The sequence below is a fragment of the Bombina bombina genome, chromosome 6, assembly GCF_027579735.1.
Source record: "Bombina bombina isolate aBomBom1 chromosome 6, aBomBom1.pri, whole genome shotgun sequence".
NCBI lineage: Eukaryota > Metazoa > Chordata > Amphibia > Anura > Bombinatoridae > Bombina > Bombina bombina.
In genome coordinates this window covers 804,321,286-804,338,382 of record NC_069504.1, presented here as the reverse complement: position 1 = coordinate 804,338,382, position 17,097 = coordinate 804,321,286, and the positions used below count along the sequence as shown (strand labels likewise).

Sequence of the window (17,097 nt, the reverse complement as noted above, 5' to 3'; positions counted from 1 at the left end):
CTCGAATGATCCTCTGCGTGCCTGAGCGACGGCGCCTGAACCAGGATGTCATCCAGGTAAGGCGCCACCGCAATGCCCCTGGATCTGGCCAGGGCAAACAGCGCCCCCAGAATCTTTGTGAAGACTCTTGGGGCCGTCGTCAGCCCAAAATGAAGGGCCATAAACTGGAAGTGTTGGTCCAGAAATGCAAATCTTAGGAACCTGAAGTGGTCCCTGGGGATTGGCACATGAAGGTAAGCATCCTTCAAGTCTATAGTCATGAACTATCCCTCTGGAAACGTGCCCTCCTTCTCTGAAATCACAAAAAGGTTGGAATAGTACCCTAGACCTCTTTCGGCTAGGGGTACTGGTACGATAACCCAGAGAGAGGCGAGATCTCTCACACACTCTAGAAAGGCCTCTCTATTCTCCGGTCTTAAAGACAGGTTTGACAGGAGGAATCTGCCCTCGGGCGGATGGGATCTGAACCCTATCCTGTAACCCTGGGAGACAACTTCTAGCACCCAAGGGTCCTGAACATCCTGCAACCATGTGTCTGCGAAGAGATAATCTGCCCCCTACGTGATCCGGAGACCGGTCGGGGGCCGCCCCTTCATGACGATTTCATCTCAGCGGGCTTCTTGCTCTGCTTGGACTTATTCCAAGATTGAGATGGCTTGCAAGATCCCTTGGACTGGTCCGTTTTCGCGGAGGGTTGCTGTCGCTGGGCCTTGTCCGCACGAAAGGGACGAAAGGTAGATCCCTTAGGCTTAGCCTTCTTATCCTGCGGTAGGAAAGCTCCCTTGCCTCTCGTAACCGTGGATATAATCGAAACCAAACCTGGACCGAACAGGATCTTTCCTTGAAAAGGCAGGGACAACAGCCTCGCTTTAGAGGTCATGTCCGCAGACCAAGATTTTAGCCACAGAGCCCTGCTCGCTAAAGCAGAAAAAACTGACACCTTGGCATTCAGGAGAATAATTTGCATATTGGCATCACAGATGAAAGAATTGGCGACCTTCAGCGCCTTAATCTTCTCCTGTATCTCGTCGAAGGATGTTTCCCCCTCGACCATTTCACACAGGGATTCACACCAATATGTTGCAGCTCCAGCGACCGCTGCTGGCTGAAAAACAAACCCTGTCTGCTGAAACATCTTTCTCAGCATGTTTTCCAGCTTTTTTTTTTTTTTCAAATAATTTTTATTGGTTTTCAATACAATGATAACAGTGATAGAAAAATTTTGACATAATGGTGCAAAATTATGTACGTACTTTGCACAGGGTACACTATTTGGTGGGAAAGGAAAGTCTCTTATACAATTATAACCATAAAGCCACCAGAGTTTTTGTATTAGAGTCTCTTAATAGTTCTACTCATCTTTACGTTCAAATTAGTAAGTACCTATACATTGCAGTCGTAAGTCGGTATCTTTATTTGCACCATTGTCGCATTTAGAGATAGAACCATAACAAAACAAAGAACAATATTAAACTTAATAAACCTTATAATAACATTTGTTTCCAGTAAATAGTATGGGTTACAATACCAGGGCCACCTGACATATGAGTATTCATGTAGTGTATACAGTATTGAAGCAGAGTAGGGGCTATAATCACTCTAGTTTCATTTAGTGATAGGACAGGGAAGAAAAATATGTGGGATTGCTCGTTACACCGCACGATTTTACCTATTTTTGTATGGAGTCCCAATAGAGTTTCATATCTAGGAACATAGATAACTGGTGTCTCTTAAAATAGCCATACTGTTCTAAAGGTAGGGTCTCAGCAATTCTCGCGAGCCACTGCTGTTTCGTTGGGATATGTGCTGATTTCCAATTTAAAGCGATTAGCGCCCGAGCACTATTCAGGCAAATTTGTATCAGATTGTGTCTAATTTTACACCTACAATTCGAGGGGTAGTTTAATAGTGCTATGATAGGTGTTAATGTGTATTCTGAACCGACTATTTCACACAGCAAGTGTTCAACTATATTCCAGAATGGAACTATCTTGGGGCAATGCCACCATATATGTGCCATGGTACCCTTTCCGTTGCACCCCCTCCAGCATAATGGTGTGGAGACCGGATAAATTTTATGGAGTCTATGAGGTGTAAGATACCATCTCGTTAAAATTTTGAAATTCATTTCTATTAGTTTTGTGGATGTTGAGGACTTAGAGGTGTTAAGAAATATTTTTTTCCAAGCTTCCTCGTCTAGTTGAATGTCTAGGTCCCGTTGCCAGTGTGATGTGTATGTCGGTAGACGGGATTGTGTGGCACTCTCCAGCACTTTCTTGGCAATGGAGAGAGTTCCATTAACAGGTGTTGTCGTAAGGCATAGGTGCTCGAATTTGGTAGGGGATCTTATCAGATCTTTACGGTAATGTACACTGTGTAGGAAATGTGAAAGTTGACTGTATTTTAACCATGAGGTAAAGACACCATTCATTATGGTTGTCATACTCTGTTTGGGCTTAAGTGTTTGGTTATCCAATAAACTAATAATTGGCACTGAATCTGGTAGTTCCCATGTGACTCTTGTATTTTGCAGGGGTTCATAACCTCCTATAAGTTCCATATTTTGTGAGATTGGTGTGAGGGGGGAGTATGGTGAAGAGAGCCGCGGGTGTTTCTGAACTAGAGAATCCCATGTTTCAAATATATGTTTGTAGAAAAAGGATGTGTGACATATTGTAGGTCTGAGACTTTTGTTAATCCAGCATATGGAGCCTGGCTTAGGGGCTTTAATAATTTGGGAGTCCAACGACACCCACGCCTTATCATCATTTTTCAGGTGCCAGTCTAGTATATGTTGCAGTACTGTTGCGTAGTAGTAGGATTCTATTTTCGGTACTCCCAGACCTCTCTCTCCCACTGGCCTGTGCATGGTAGTCGCATTAATTCGTGGTCTGGATTTACCCCAAATAAAGGCGTGTATATTTCTCTGAAGGTGTGTAAGGAATAGTTTAGGGAGGGAAATGGGGATTGTTTGGAGAACGTATAGAATCTTTGGAAGGATAGACATTTTTAGTGCTTGAATCCTACCCCACCATGATAGGGGCTTATCTTTCCAATTCTGCAGGATGTGCGAGATAGTAGATTGCAATGTTTTATAGTTGGCCTCGAACAGGTGTGTAACTTTGGGTGTTAAATAAATCCCTAGGTATTTCAATTTTATTTGCTGTATATTATATGGGCATAAAGTTTTGAGGATCTGGGCGTCCTTTTGTGGCATGGATATATTCATTATCATAGACTTTTGCTGGTTAATTAAAAAGTTTGACAGGGAGCCGAATCGGTCAAATTCGGCAAGAAGGGCTGGTAGTGAGCGTGCAGGGGAGGTTAGAGTCAACAAGATATCATCTGCAAACATAGATAATTTATATTGATTAGGTCCTATTTGTATCCCTGTGATGTGGGGGTTATTACGTATGTGGGAGGCCAGGACTTCCATCACCAGCACAAACAGGATTGGGGAGAGTGGACAACCCTGTCTCGTTCCATTGCTAATTGGAAACCCCTGTGAGAGTACTCCGTTTACTCTTACTCTAGCTGAGGGATGTATGTAAAGTTGGAAAATTCTACCAATCATGGTGTCTCCAAACCCAAAACCCCTTAAAGTTTCTCTAAGAAAGGGCCAAGCCACCCTATCAAATGCCTTTTCCGCGTCAGTGGAGACCAGGGACATTGGGATGTTGTGGGTGGTCGCATATTCAATTAAGCGTGTTGCTCTTATTGTATTATCCCTGGCCTCCCTGCGCGGAACAAAGCCAGCCTGGTCTAGGTGTAGTAGTGAGGGCAATACTGAGTTGATTCGTGACGCCAGAATTTTTGCATAGAGTTTTATGTCCCCATTAAGAAGGGAGATAGGTCTGTAGCTACCTGGGTCTGTTTCTGGTTTTCCCTCTTTATGGATAACTGTGACATGGGCTTCCAAGAGCAGGGGAGAGAAATGATTTGTATCGTCAAGTGAGTTATAAAGGTTTGTTAAGTGGGGGATTAGGGATTGTTGGAACTTTTTATAGTACATATTTGTGAGTCCATCGGGGCCTGGGCTTTTCTGGGTCGGTAGGTGTTTAATGGCTAGGGCTACTTCGTGGTCCGTTATGGGGTTACTCATGGCAGTGGCAATTGCTTCGGGAAGTGTCGTGAGGTGTGCTTCCTTGATATATTTCCTTATCTTAACTCCAACATTTGGGTCTACACTAGATGGGAGATTATATAGTGCTTTGTAGTAATTACTAAAAGAATCAGCAATTCCCTTGCAATCGTAAATTTCTTTATTTGCCTCATCTAGTATTTTGTGGACATGGTATGTAAGGGTACGTTTTTTTAGGGCTCTAGCTAATAATGGGCCTGATCTATTGCCTTCAGTGAAATATAACTTCTTCAGATAGTACGCCTTCTTAAGCGTTTCTTTGTTTAATAAGTTATTTAGTTCCCTTCTAGCTGTTGTGAGATTTTCAAAGTTATCTAGCGTTTCTGGGTCTTCCATGTGTTTTGCTTCCGCTTCCTTGAGTTTATGTGACAACTGAAGGTATTCCTGGTTATATAGTTTTTTTAGGTGGGCCTTCTGTTTGATAAGTTCCCCTCTTATAACAGCTTTATGAGCTTCCCATATCAAGGAGGGGGTGGAATGTGGGGTTTGATTAAATCTAAAGTACTCTGTAAGAGTACGTGTGATTTTGTCAGGTATTTCGGGTTGTAAAAGGAGAGTGTTGTCTAGTCTCCAGCAGTGATCACGCAATGGTTTATTTGGCCATTCTAGTGCTAAGGAGGTCGCAGAATGTTCTGACCAGGGGGTCGGTGTGATATTGGAGTCTTTCGCAAGTGCTAGACTATACTGATCTAAGCAAATGTAATCTAGACGAGAGTGTGATTTACTTGGGTTGGAGTAGAAGGAGTACGTTTTTTGGGTTGGGTGTTGTATTCTCCAGACATCAAGCATAGAGGCGAGTCTTAGGCTCTGAGTTATTGATTTAATTGTGGAGTTTGGCAAGTAGCTTTTGGCTAGGGAACAATCTATTTTGGGATTTAGTGATGTATTGAAGTCTCCTGCCAAAATTGTGGTACCTCTTGAAACCTCCAGGAGTTTGGCTGTAAATGTTTTAAAGAATTTGGCTTGGCCTCTATTTGGGGCATACACATTGGCCAATGTAATTGGCTTATTATAGAGGTCGCCTACGATTATTATGTATCTCCCTTCCGTATCTAGGTATGAGGTGACATTTTGCAATTGTAAGTGTTTGTTAATGAGAATTCCTACTCCACATTTCTTTTTATGAGCATGCGAGCAAAAGTATCCTGTGGGGTATTGTTTGGATGAGAATTTGGGTTCAGCCATGCGTTTGAAGTGGGTTTCTTGGACAAATATTACTCCCCCCTTATGTCTAGAAAACCAATTAAGGGCTATAGATCTCTTTGTTGGTGAATTTAAACCCCTAACGTTCTGAGAAATAATGTGCATATGTCTAGTGTCTGACATGGTGTCTGAATAAGGTCTTAGTGTAAATTGGGTACTCTAGTGATAGAAGGGATAAGGTTAGGTGTACATTGATAAACTGGATAGTCAGGTGGGCCTGTAATTCTGCAAATTCAAACAAATTGATGATGGAAACTTCAACATAAAAAATAGTCATAACAACAACAACAATTGTATATTGACATTTACAATATATCTTAACTAGGGGGATACTACCCCGTTCACCTAATACTGCGAACATGGGAGTATTAGCCTCTTCCAACGTGGAAAAACAGCAGTGTTGCTCATTAGTGCAATTATTACAAGAAAAAAAACTTACACAGTTTTTAAAGAGCTAAGATAGATGAAAATAAACGGAGCCAGCTTCCTGGCTAAACATGTATCAACAGACGGCATACTCACAATGGCGAAGTCTCTGGATGTGGATACAGCCTAAATATAAAGGTGGTTAAAAGAGGGAACAATAATCTAACAAGGGAGAAGTAGGCCACCAATTAAGGTCTAGTAAGGTGTATGGGCCTTCGTCAATATTACAGCTACGAAGCAACTTCAGGTCTGGTTAAAGTCTGCAACAGAGACACAAGGGGATGGTTGAGACCGCTTTCTGTTGACTTTAATCCAAGAGTCTCTCTGCGGTTTTGGACCTCTAGTGAGGTTATTTTGGTGCTGTGATGGTTGGATTTCCAGCCTGGGTAGTGTAGGTTCAGGGATATTTAGTAACTTGCAGAATTCGGATAGGTCATCTGGGGTTCTGTAGATGGCTGTGGTTGTGCCTTTAATTACTTTTAAACAGAATGGGAATCCCCATCTATATGGGATCTTCAGATCTTGCAAGTGTAGCGTCAGATATCTGGCTTCACGCCTTCTATTTAGAGTGATATTACTTAAGTCAGCGTATATTTGTATGTTGTCTCCGTCATAGGATATTTGCCTTTTCTTTCTCGAGGCCTCCATTAATCTTTCTTTATCATTAAAAACTTGGAGTTTCAGTATAATGTCTCTAGGAGGTTTATCCTCAGGGGGTTTCGGCCTGAGGGCTCTGTGTGCTCTCTCAACAGGAATGTTGGGGGGTTCATGTGTTTGGAGGAGGAATTGGAATAAGTTCTGCAGGTACTGCGGGAGTTGTGTTGTCGTGATTTTCTCTGTTACACCCCTAATTCTGATGTTGTTTCGCCGTCCTCTATTGTCGAGGTCTTCTAGATGGACCTGCATTTGTTGAATTAATACATCTTGAGTTTCCAATGCTCTGCTGTGGAGGTCTGAGTCTTGTTGGACGTGCTCTAGATCTTCTTCTAGGTGGAGCATTCTCTCTCCAAGCTCAGAAATATCTTTCTTCACCTCTTTGAGGCCGTCAGTAATCATTTTACCGACTTGCGTGATAAGAGAGGCGAAGTCAGCTTTAGTTGGGAGATTTTCTATATCGGCTCTTGTGAGAGGTTCCTTAGTCGAGTACCCTGTATCTGAGGACTCAGTATCGGAATGTGCGTTATCTGGCTCCTGTGAGGGAGACGGGGTATTTTCTGTGACATCCCGTACTTTAAAAAAATTGTTTAATTTAGTTGCTGACTTTGTCTGTTTCCTAACAGCTTTATCATGCATAGGCGGTTTTCTTGAGGCCATTTTGGCTTGCTTATATTGGATGTATGCCTTAGTATAGCGGTGGGAGATGTGCCAAAAATATTACTAACTTTATTAGTTGTGTATTCACATATATTTGCTTTGGACAGTGTCCGTGATTATTTCTGTAGTTATATGCAATTTAGTGCTGATTAAGCACTCCCTGCCAGAGACTTGGAGGTTGAAGCTCAGATCTGACTTGTACTGCGGTTTTTATTCCCTGTCTGCTATTTAATGCTGTAGTGCCATGTGCAGATATGGGGACCCTAGTGCGGCCAAAATACAATGTGGGGTTAGTTGTGGACAGGAGCGATTGTGTGATCAATAAAAGCTTTTCTCTGTAAGATGCTTACTCTGAAGTGTATAACCAGTAAGATATGGGCTGGTTATTTCTAGATTGCAGCGTCTCTTACGAGCTGTGCAGGCGTCGCCATTTTTAGTCACTCAGTTGCAGGCCTGTGGCGTTTCTTAGCAGAACAGCGTTACAAGGTGATTAGCCTGAAACTAAGGGACTTTTCAATTTGCCTTAAGCCTGTTATTTGCAGGCCATCAGAGCTCTTAGCAAATCTTCCGGTTTCGTATAGGGTACAGAGCGCTCTAGTCCACTACCTATCTTGAGGATGTTACCCCTAGGCCATGTGATTACCGCAACCGGAGGAGGTACAGACCCGCCAAACTGTCATGGCAATCTGAGCTGGTGTAAGTATTAGGAGGGTCTGCTGAGCAGTTTCGTGTGCGTTCTCTGTGCTGACTTACTCCGGTATGCGGCTCATTCCGGCGGCGATGCTGTACTTGTTAGGCGCGGGATCTGAGGCCTCAGGATCTGCCCCGCAACTCGCTTGGGGTGCCGCGCTGGGTCTCGTAATTTGCAGGTAGCGTTAATAAGGAGGCATCTGCTGGATCTCCACTACATCCTGGGCAGGTAGGGTCTATTTTCAGTTGAAATACTGCTGGTATAGGTGCTTTTATGTGCTCGGGAAGAGTTTGAAAATGCGGAGCATTAGCTTTGCACAGCCATTCTTGCCGTTGGCTGGCTCCGCCCCGTTTTCCAGCTTTTTATGCATGGGCTCTTTAAACGACAAACTATGCTCGAGGGGAATAGTTGCCCGCTTTGCGAGCGTAGAAATGGCCCCATCCACCTTAGGGATGGTGCCCCACAGCTCAAGCTGAGAGTCTGGAATGGGGAACAGCTTTTCAAAAGAAGAAGAAGGGGAAAAGGACGACCCTAATCGCTCCCATTCATTCTTAAAGGGACATTAAACCCAAAATGTTTCTTTCATGATTCAAATAGAGGACACAATTTTTAAAAAATTTCCAATTTACTTCTATTATCAATTTTTTTTCATTCTCATATTATTCTTTGTTGAAGAGATACCTAGGTAGGTAGCGTGCATATGCCTGAAGCACTACACGACAGGAAATAGTGCTGCCATCTAGTGCCCCTGCTAATGCATAACATTGTTGCAAAACTGCTGCTATATAGTGCTTTCAGACACGTGCACACTCTTGAGCTTACATTTCTGCTTTTCCACAAAGGATAACAAGAAAAATAAGAAAATTTGATAATTGAAGTAAATTAGAAAGTTGTTTAAAATGATATGTTCTATCTAAATCATGAAAGAAAAAAATTGGGTTTATGTTCCTTTAATAATATTTGCCAGAGCTTCATCTCGCACATAACGCAGCAATGACACAATAAACAATATCATGTATAAACCCCCCCCTGTTCAATAATCCCCCTTCCAGGAATATTACTATATTAATTAATATTCTGTAAAGATAAAAAGGCGCCACACTGTGACCCTGTCTTCTATGTTATCATTATTAATAAAAAATAAAACAAATCTAAGCCATGGAACAAGAACACGGCCCTTCAAGTGTGACAGGTTAGTAGCCTCGCTCCTGACATGGACATGGACTTGAGTGAAGACAGCAGGCAGCAAAACTCGTCAACGCTGATTGCTTATGGAGCTGTTAATATGAGTCGGGATGGTTTCGCAGAAAGACTCTCCCTGCATCTCCGGACTCTAACTTTCGCCCAGGCTCTCACTGAGAGGCTGACAGGGCTACTTAAAACTCCAGTCCCAATGCGAAGAGTACTACCCTCCATAAGAGACTACTCCGAAACTCCGGCACTCCTCTGCCATCCTCCTGTGACGAAAGGCAAAGAATGACTGGGGGATGAGGGAAGTATTTAAGCCTTTGGCTGGGGTGTCTTTGCCGCCTCCTGGTGGCCAGGTTCTTAATTCCCAACAGTAATGAATGAAGCCGTGGACTCTCCTCCCCTTTAGATAGAAATCCCAATAAACACAGTGCAGCAATTGCACTCTCTGGATTTAAACCACAACAACCTTTATTGTGTGCCGTTTCGGAGCATTCACTCCTTCCTCAGACGTCTATATATTATATCTACACACACATTTTTTTTTAAACAGCAAGTCAATGTCATTCTGCCACCCATTCATCTACTCAGCACTACACAGAATGACAGATCTTAACAAAATAAATAATAATAATAATCTCTGTAGCCTCCTTCTCAGGTGTATGTGTACACAATAGTTATCACATCTCTATATTGCTCAGCAGCCCCGATCCCATTGCATCTTACCACTCACATTGTGCTATTGCCAAAACTAAATCCCGCTCAGCGTGTAGTTCCCTGCTGAGTCGTGGAGGTCCAAAAAGCAGATGAGTAAATGCAGACAGGCCAGTGCGCCTAACAGTAGGCTGGATCCTCTTCTGAGGGGTAAAAGAAAATAGCACATTATCAGAATTTTAATTTAAAAAATAAAGGGGAAAAAAAAAGTGAACTACCCTTTCATATAGACATATAAAAGTGCAAAAAAGGAAATGCTCTAATATAATCCCCTGCAAATGGATTAAACACATTGTTTATGTCAGCAGCGTCAGAGCAGCAATATACTACTGGAAGCTAACTTAACACATCTGGCTAGCCAATGGCAAGAGACAAAAGGGCACAGTCACCAATTACCAGCCAGGTCCCAATAGTGATGTGCTGCTATTTAGGAGATATACATATGCTTTGATACCAAGAGAACAAAGTATATTTGATAACAGAAGTAAATGTAAAAGTTTAATTCTGACAAGGTCCGTTTGAAGGGATAGTGTACTATAAAAAAAAATTTATGCTTACCTGGTAAAATTATTTCTCGACACGATGAGTCCACGGATCATCATCAATTACTGTTGGGAATATCACTCCTGGCCAGCAGGAGGAGGCAAAGAGCACCACAGCAAAGCTGTTAAGTATCACTTTCCTACCCACAATCCCCAGTCATTCGACGAAGGGAAAAGGAGAGAAAACATAATTTATGCTTACCTGATAAATTCCTTTCTTCTGTAGTGTGATCAGTCCACGGGTCATCATTACTTCTGGGATATTAACTGCTCCCCTACAGGAAGTGCAAGAGGATTCACCCAGCAGAGCTGCATATAGCTCCTCCCCTCTACGTCACTCCCAGTCATTCGACCAAGGACCAACGAGAAAGGAAAAGCCAAGGGTGAAGTGGTGACTGGAGTATAAATTAAAAAATATTTACCTGCCTTAAAAACAGGGCGGGCCGTGGACTGATCACACTACAGAAGAAAGGAATTTATCAGGTAAGCATAAATTATGTTTTCTTCTGTTAAGTGTGATCAGTCCACGGGTCATCATTACTTCTGGGATACCAATACCAAAGCAAAAGTACACGGATGACGGGAGGGATAGGCAGACTCTTTATACAGAAGGAACCACTGCCTGAAGAACCTTTCTCCCAAAAATAGCCTCCGATGAAGCAAAGGTGTCAAATTTGTAAAATTTGGAAAAAGTATGAAGCGAAGACCAAGTTGCAGCCTTGCAAATCTGTTCAACAGAGGCCTCATTCTTGAAGGCCCAAGTGGAAGCCACAGCTCTAGTAGAATGAGCTGTAATTCTTTCAGGGGGCTGCTGTCCAGCAGTCTCATAAGCTAAACGAATTATGCTACGAAGCCAAAAAGAAAGAGAGGTAGCGGAAGCTTTTTGACCTCTCCTCTGCCCAGAGTAAATGACAAACAGAGAAGACGTTTGTCGGAATTCCTTAGTTGCCTGCAAGTAAAATTTTAGAGCCCGGACTACATCCAGGTTGTGCAGTAGACGTTCCTTCTTTGAAGAAGGATTTGGGCATAAAGAAGGAACAACAATCTCTTGATTGATATTCCTGTTAGTAACTACCTTAGGTAAGAACCCAGGTTTAGTACGCAGGACTACCTTATCCGAATGAAAAATCAAATAAGGAGAATCACAATGTAAGGCTGATAATTCAGAGACTCTTCGAGCCGAGGAAATAGCCATTAAAAATAGATCTTTCCAAGATAACAACTTTATATCAATGGAATGAAGGGGTTCAAACGGAACGCCCTGTAAAACATTAAGAACAAGGTTTAAACTCCATGGTGGAGCAACAGTTTTAAACACAAGCTTAATCCTGGCCAAAGCCTGACAAAAAGCCTGGACGTCAGGAACTTCTGACAGACGTTTGTGTAACAGAATGGACAGAGCTGAGATCTGTCCCTTTAATGAACTAGCAGATAAACCCTTTTCTAAACCTTCTTGTAGAAAAGACAATATCCTAGGAATCCTAACCTTACTCCAAGAGTAACCTTTGGATTCACACCAATGTAGGTATTTACGCCATATCTTATGGTAAATCTTTCTGGTAACAGGTTTCCTAGTCTGTATTAAGGTACTAATAACTGACTCAGAAAACCCACGTCTTGATAAAATTAAGCGTTCAATTTCCAAGCAGTCAGCTTCAGAGAAGTTAGATTTTGATGTTTGAAGGGACCCTGTATCAGAAGGTCCTGTTTCAGAGGTAGAGACCAAGGCGGACAGGATGACATGTCCACCAGGTCTGCATACCAAGTCCTGCGTGGCCACGCAGGTGCTATTAGAATCACTGATGCTCTCTCTTGTTTGATTCTGGCTATCAATCGAGGAAGCAACGGGAAGGGTGGAAACACGTAAGCCATCCTGAAGTCCCAAGGTGCTGTCAGAGCATCTATCAGGACTGCTCCTGGATCCCTGGATCTGGACCCGTAACGAGGAAGCTTGGCGTTCTGTCGAGACGCCATGAGATCTATCTCTGGTTTGCCCCAACGTCGAAGTATTTGGGCAAAGACCTCCGGATGAAGTTCCCACTCCCCCGGATGAAAAGTCTGACGACTTAAGAAATCCGCCTCCCAGTTCTCCACTCCCGGGATGTGGATTGCTGACAGGTGGCAAGAGTGAGACTCTGCCCAGCGAATTATCTTTGATACTTCCATCATAGCTAGGGAGCTTCTTGTCCCTCCCTGATGGTTGATGTAAGCTACAGTCGTGATGTTGTCCGACTGAAACCTGATGAACCCCCGAGTTGTCAACTGGGGCCAAGCCAGGAGGGCATTGAGAACTGCTCTCAATTCCAGAATGTTTATTGGCAGGAGACTCTCCTCCTGACTCCATAGTCCCTGAGCCTTCAGGGAATTCCAGACGGCACCCCAACCTAGAAGGCTGGCGTCTGTTGTTACAATTGTCCAGTCTGGTCTGCTGAATGGCATCCCCCTGGACAGGTGTGGCCGAGAAAGCCACCATAGAAGAGAATTTCTGGTCTCTTGATCCAGATTCAGAGAAGGGGATAAGTCTGAGTAATCCCCATTCCACTGACCTAGCATGCACAGTTGCAGTGGTCTGAGGTGTAAGCGTGCAAAGGGTACTATGTCCATTGCCGCTACCATTAAGCCGATTACCTCCATACATTGAGCCACTGACGGGTGTTGAATGGAATGAAGAGTGCGGCAAGCACTTTGAAGTCTTGATAGCCTGTCCTCTGTCAGGTAAATCTTCATTTCTACAGAATCTATAAGAGTCCCCAGGAAGGGAACTCTTGTGAGTGGAACGAGTGAACTTTTCTTTTCGTTCACCTTCCATCCATGTGACCTTAGAAATGCCAGCACTAACTCTGTATGAGATTTGGCAGTTTGAAAGCTTGAAGCTTGTATCAGAATGTCGTCTAGGTATGGAGCTACCGAGATTCCCCGCGGTCTTAGTACCGCCAGAAGAGCACCCAGAACCTTTGTGAAGATTCTTGGCGCTGTAGCCAATCCGAATGGAAGAGCCACAAACTGGTAATGCCTGTCTAGGAAGGCAAACCTTAGGTACCGGTAATGATCTTTGTGAATCGGTATGTGCAGGTAAGCATCTTTTAAATCTACAGTGGTCATGTACTGACCCTCTTGGATCATAGGTAAAATTGTCCGAATAGTCTCCATCTTGAACGATGGAACTCTTAGGAATTTGTTTAGGATCTTTAAGTCCAGGATTGGTCTGAAAGTTCCCTCTTTTTTGGGAACCACAAACAGATTTGAGTAAAACCCCTGTCCCTGTTCCGATCGTGGAACTGGATGGATTACTCCCATTAACAAGAGCTCTTGTACGCAGCGTAGAAAAGCCTCTTTCTTTGTCTGGATTGTTGACAATCTTGACAGATGAAATCTCTCTCTTGGAGGAGAGTATTTGAAGTCCAGAAGGTATCCCTGAGATATTATCTCTAGCGCCCAGGGATCCTGAACATCTCTTGCCCAAGCCTGGGCGAAGAGAGAAAGTCTGCCCCCCACTAGATCCGATCCCGGATCGGGGGCCCTCAATTCATGCTGTTTTGGGGGCAGCAGCAGGTTTCCTAGTCTGCTTGCCCTTGTTCCAGGACTGGTTAGGTTTCCAGCCTTGTCTGTAGCGAGCAACAGCTCCTTCCTGTTTTGGTGCAGAGGAAGTTGATGCTGCTCCTGCTTTGAAATTACGAAAGGAACGAAAACTAGACTGTCTAGTCTTGGCTTTGGCTTTGTCCTGAGGCAGGGCATGGCCTTTACCTCCTGTAATGTCAGCGATAATCTCTTTCAACCCAGGCCCGAATAAGGTCTGCCCTTTGAAAGGTATATTAAGCAATTTAGACTTAGAAGTAACATCAGCTGACCAGGATTTTAGCCACAGCGCCCTGCGTGCCTGAATGGCGAATCCTGAATTCTTCGCCGTAAGTTTAGTAAGATGTACTACGGCCTCCGAAATGAATGAATTAGCTAGTTTAAGGACTCTAAGCCTGTCCGTAATGTCGTCCAGAGTAGCTGAACCAATGTTCTCTTCCAGAGACTCAATCCAGAATGCCGCTGCAGCCGTGATCGGCGCAAAGCATGCAAGGGGTTGCAATATAAAACCTTGTTGAACAAACATTTTCTTAAGGTAACCCTCTAACTTTTTATCCATTGGATCTGAAAAAGCACAGCTATCCTCCACCGGGATAGTGGTACGCTTAGCTAAAGTAGAAACTGCTCCCTCCACCTTAGGGACCGTTTGCCATAAGTCCCTTGTGGTGGCGTCTATTGGAAACATTTTTCTAAATATCGGAGGGGGTGAGAACGGCACACCGGGTCTATCCCACTCCTTAGTAACAATTTCAGTAAGTCTCTTAGGTATAGGAAAAACCTCAGTACTCGTCGGTACCGCAAAATATTTATCCAACCTACACATTTTCTCTGGTATTGCAACTGTGTTACAATCATTCAGAGCCGCTAACACCTCCCCTAGTAATACACGGAGGTTTTCCAGTTTAAATTTAAAATTTGAAATATCTGAATCCAGTCTGTTTGGATCAGAACCGTCACCCACAGAATGAAGTTCTCCGTCCTCATGTTCTGCCACCTGTGACGCAGTATCTGACATGGCCCTAATATTATCAGCGCACTCTGTTCTCACCCCAGAGTGATCACGCTTACCTCTTAGTTCTGGTAATTTAGCCAAAACTTCAGTCATAACAGTAGCCATATCCTGTAATGTGATTTGTAATGGCCGCCCAGCTGTACTCGGCGCTACAATATCACGCACCTCCCTCTGAGCGGGAGATGTAGGTACTGACACGTGAGGCGAGTTAGTCGGCATAACTCTCCCCTCGTTGTTTGGTGAAATTTGTTCAATTTGTACAGATTGATTTTTATTTAAAGTAGCATCAATACAGTTAGTACATAAATTTCTATTGGGCTCCACTTTGGCATTGCAACAAATGACACAGGTATCATCTTCTGAATCAGACATGTTTAACACACTAGCAAATAAACTTGCAACTTGGAAATACAATTCAAATAGAATAATATTAAAACGTACTGTGCCTTTAAGAAGCACAGAAGATCTATGACAGTTAAAAATTAATAAATTGAAACAGTTATAGCCTCAATCCTTGTAAACAACACAACTTTAGCAAAGGTTTAATCCCATTAGCAAAGATAACAAATTCTGAAAGCAGGAAACAAATTACAGAATAAAAGTTTTTATTTCAGTCAAACTATAATTCTCACAGCTCTGCTGAGAGAAATTACCTCCCTCAAAATAAGTTTTGAAGACCCCTGAGCTCTGTAGAGATGAACCAGATCATGCAGGGAATACAATGAGTTGCTGACTGAAATATTTGATGCATAGTAAAAGCGCCCCTCCCCCACACACACAGCAGTGAGGGAGAACAGAAACTGACAGAAAAAACAGATTTAAGCAACTGCCAAGTGGAAAAATGGTGCCCAAACATTTATTCACTCAGTACCTCAGCAAATGAAAACGATTTTACATTCCAGCAAAAACGTTAAACATAATCTCTAGTTATTAAACAGCTTTATGTATTTCTTACAGTGTAATTCTAGTGAAGTACCATTCTCCCAGAATACTGAAGTGTAAAGTATACATACATGACATTATATCGGTATGGCAGGATTTTCTCATCAATTCCATTGTCAGAAAATAAAAACTGCTACATACCTCTATGCAGATTCATCTGCCCGCTGTCCCCTGATCTGAAGTTTACCTCACTCCTCAGATGGCCGAGAACAGCAATATGATCTTAACTACTCCGGCTAAAATCATAGCAAAACTCTGGTAGATTCTTCCTCAAACTCTGCCAGAGAGGTAATAACACACTCCGGTGCTATTTTAAAATAACAAACTTTTGATTGAAGATATAAAACTAAGTATAATCACCATAGTCCTCTCACACGACCTATCTAGTTGCTGGGTGCAAGAGAATGACTGGGAGTGACGTAGAGGGGAGGAGCTATATGCAGCTCTGCTGGGTGAATCCTCTTGCACTTCCTGTAGGGGAGCAGTTAATATCCCAGAAGTAATGATGACCCGTGGACTGATCACACTTAACAGAAGAAAGGAAGCAACACAAGGTGCAGAGGTGCCTGAGGTTTATATAGCAAAAAACTGTCTGAAAAACTGGGCGGGCCGTGGACTCACCGTGTCAAGAAATAAATAAATTTATCAGGTAAGCATAAATTTTGTTTTCTTTCTAATGACACGGTGAGTGCACGGATGATAATCAATTACTGTTGGGAATCAAAACCCAAGCTAGAGGACACAGATGATAAGGGAGGGACAAGACAGGTAACCTAAACAGAAGGCACCACAGCTTGAAGAACCTTTCTCCTAAAAGAAGCCTCAGCCAAAGCGAAAGTATCAAATTTAGAAAATTTAGAATAAGTATGCAGAGAAGACCTAGTTGCGGCTTTATCTAGAGAAACTTCATTTTTGAAAGCCCAGGAAGAAGAAACAACCCTTGTGGAATGAGCTGTGATTCTCTCAGGAGGTTGCTGTCCAGCAGTCTCATAAGCCAAACGAATAATACTCTTTAGCCAAAGAGAAAGAAGCCGTAGCTTTCTGACCCATGCGTTTTCCAGAGAAACAAACAAAGCAGAAGACTGACGAAAGTCCTTAGTCACCTGCAAACAGAATTTCAGCGCACGTACAACATCCAAGTTGTGCAGCAAACACTCCTTAGGAGAAGAAGTATTAGGACACAGGGAGGGAACAACTATCTCCTGATTAATATTCCTGTCCGAAACAACTTTAGGAAGGAAACCTAACTTAGTACGAAGAACCACCTTATCAGAATGAAAGATAAGATAAACAGAATCATACTGCAACACCGAGAGTTCCAAGACTCTCTGAGCAGAAGAAATAGCAA

The 17,097-nt window shown here is 43.0% G+C and overlaps 1 protein-coding gene across 1 annotated transcript in view; it reads right to left on the bottom strand.

Moving 5' to 3' along the window:
- ELMOD3 (ELMO domain containing 3) overlaps positions 1-16,884 on the bottom strand; it is a 212,405-nt gene extending 195,521 nt beyond the window's left edge. The window contains exons 1-2 of the mRNA XM_053719453.1: positions 16,876-16,884; positions 9,697-9,820 (exon numbers count right to left, since the gene is read on the bottom strand). Coding sequence (XP_053575428.1) covers positions 9,697-9,820; positions 16,876-16,884 — 133 coding nt within the window. The remainder of the gene's footprint in view (positions 1-9,696; positions 9,821-16,875) is intronic.
- Between the last annotated feature and the right edge of the window lie 213 nt (positions 16,885-17,097).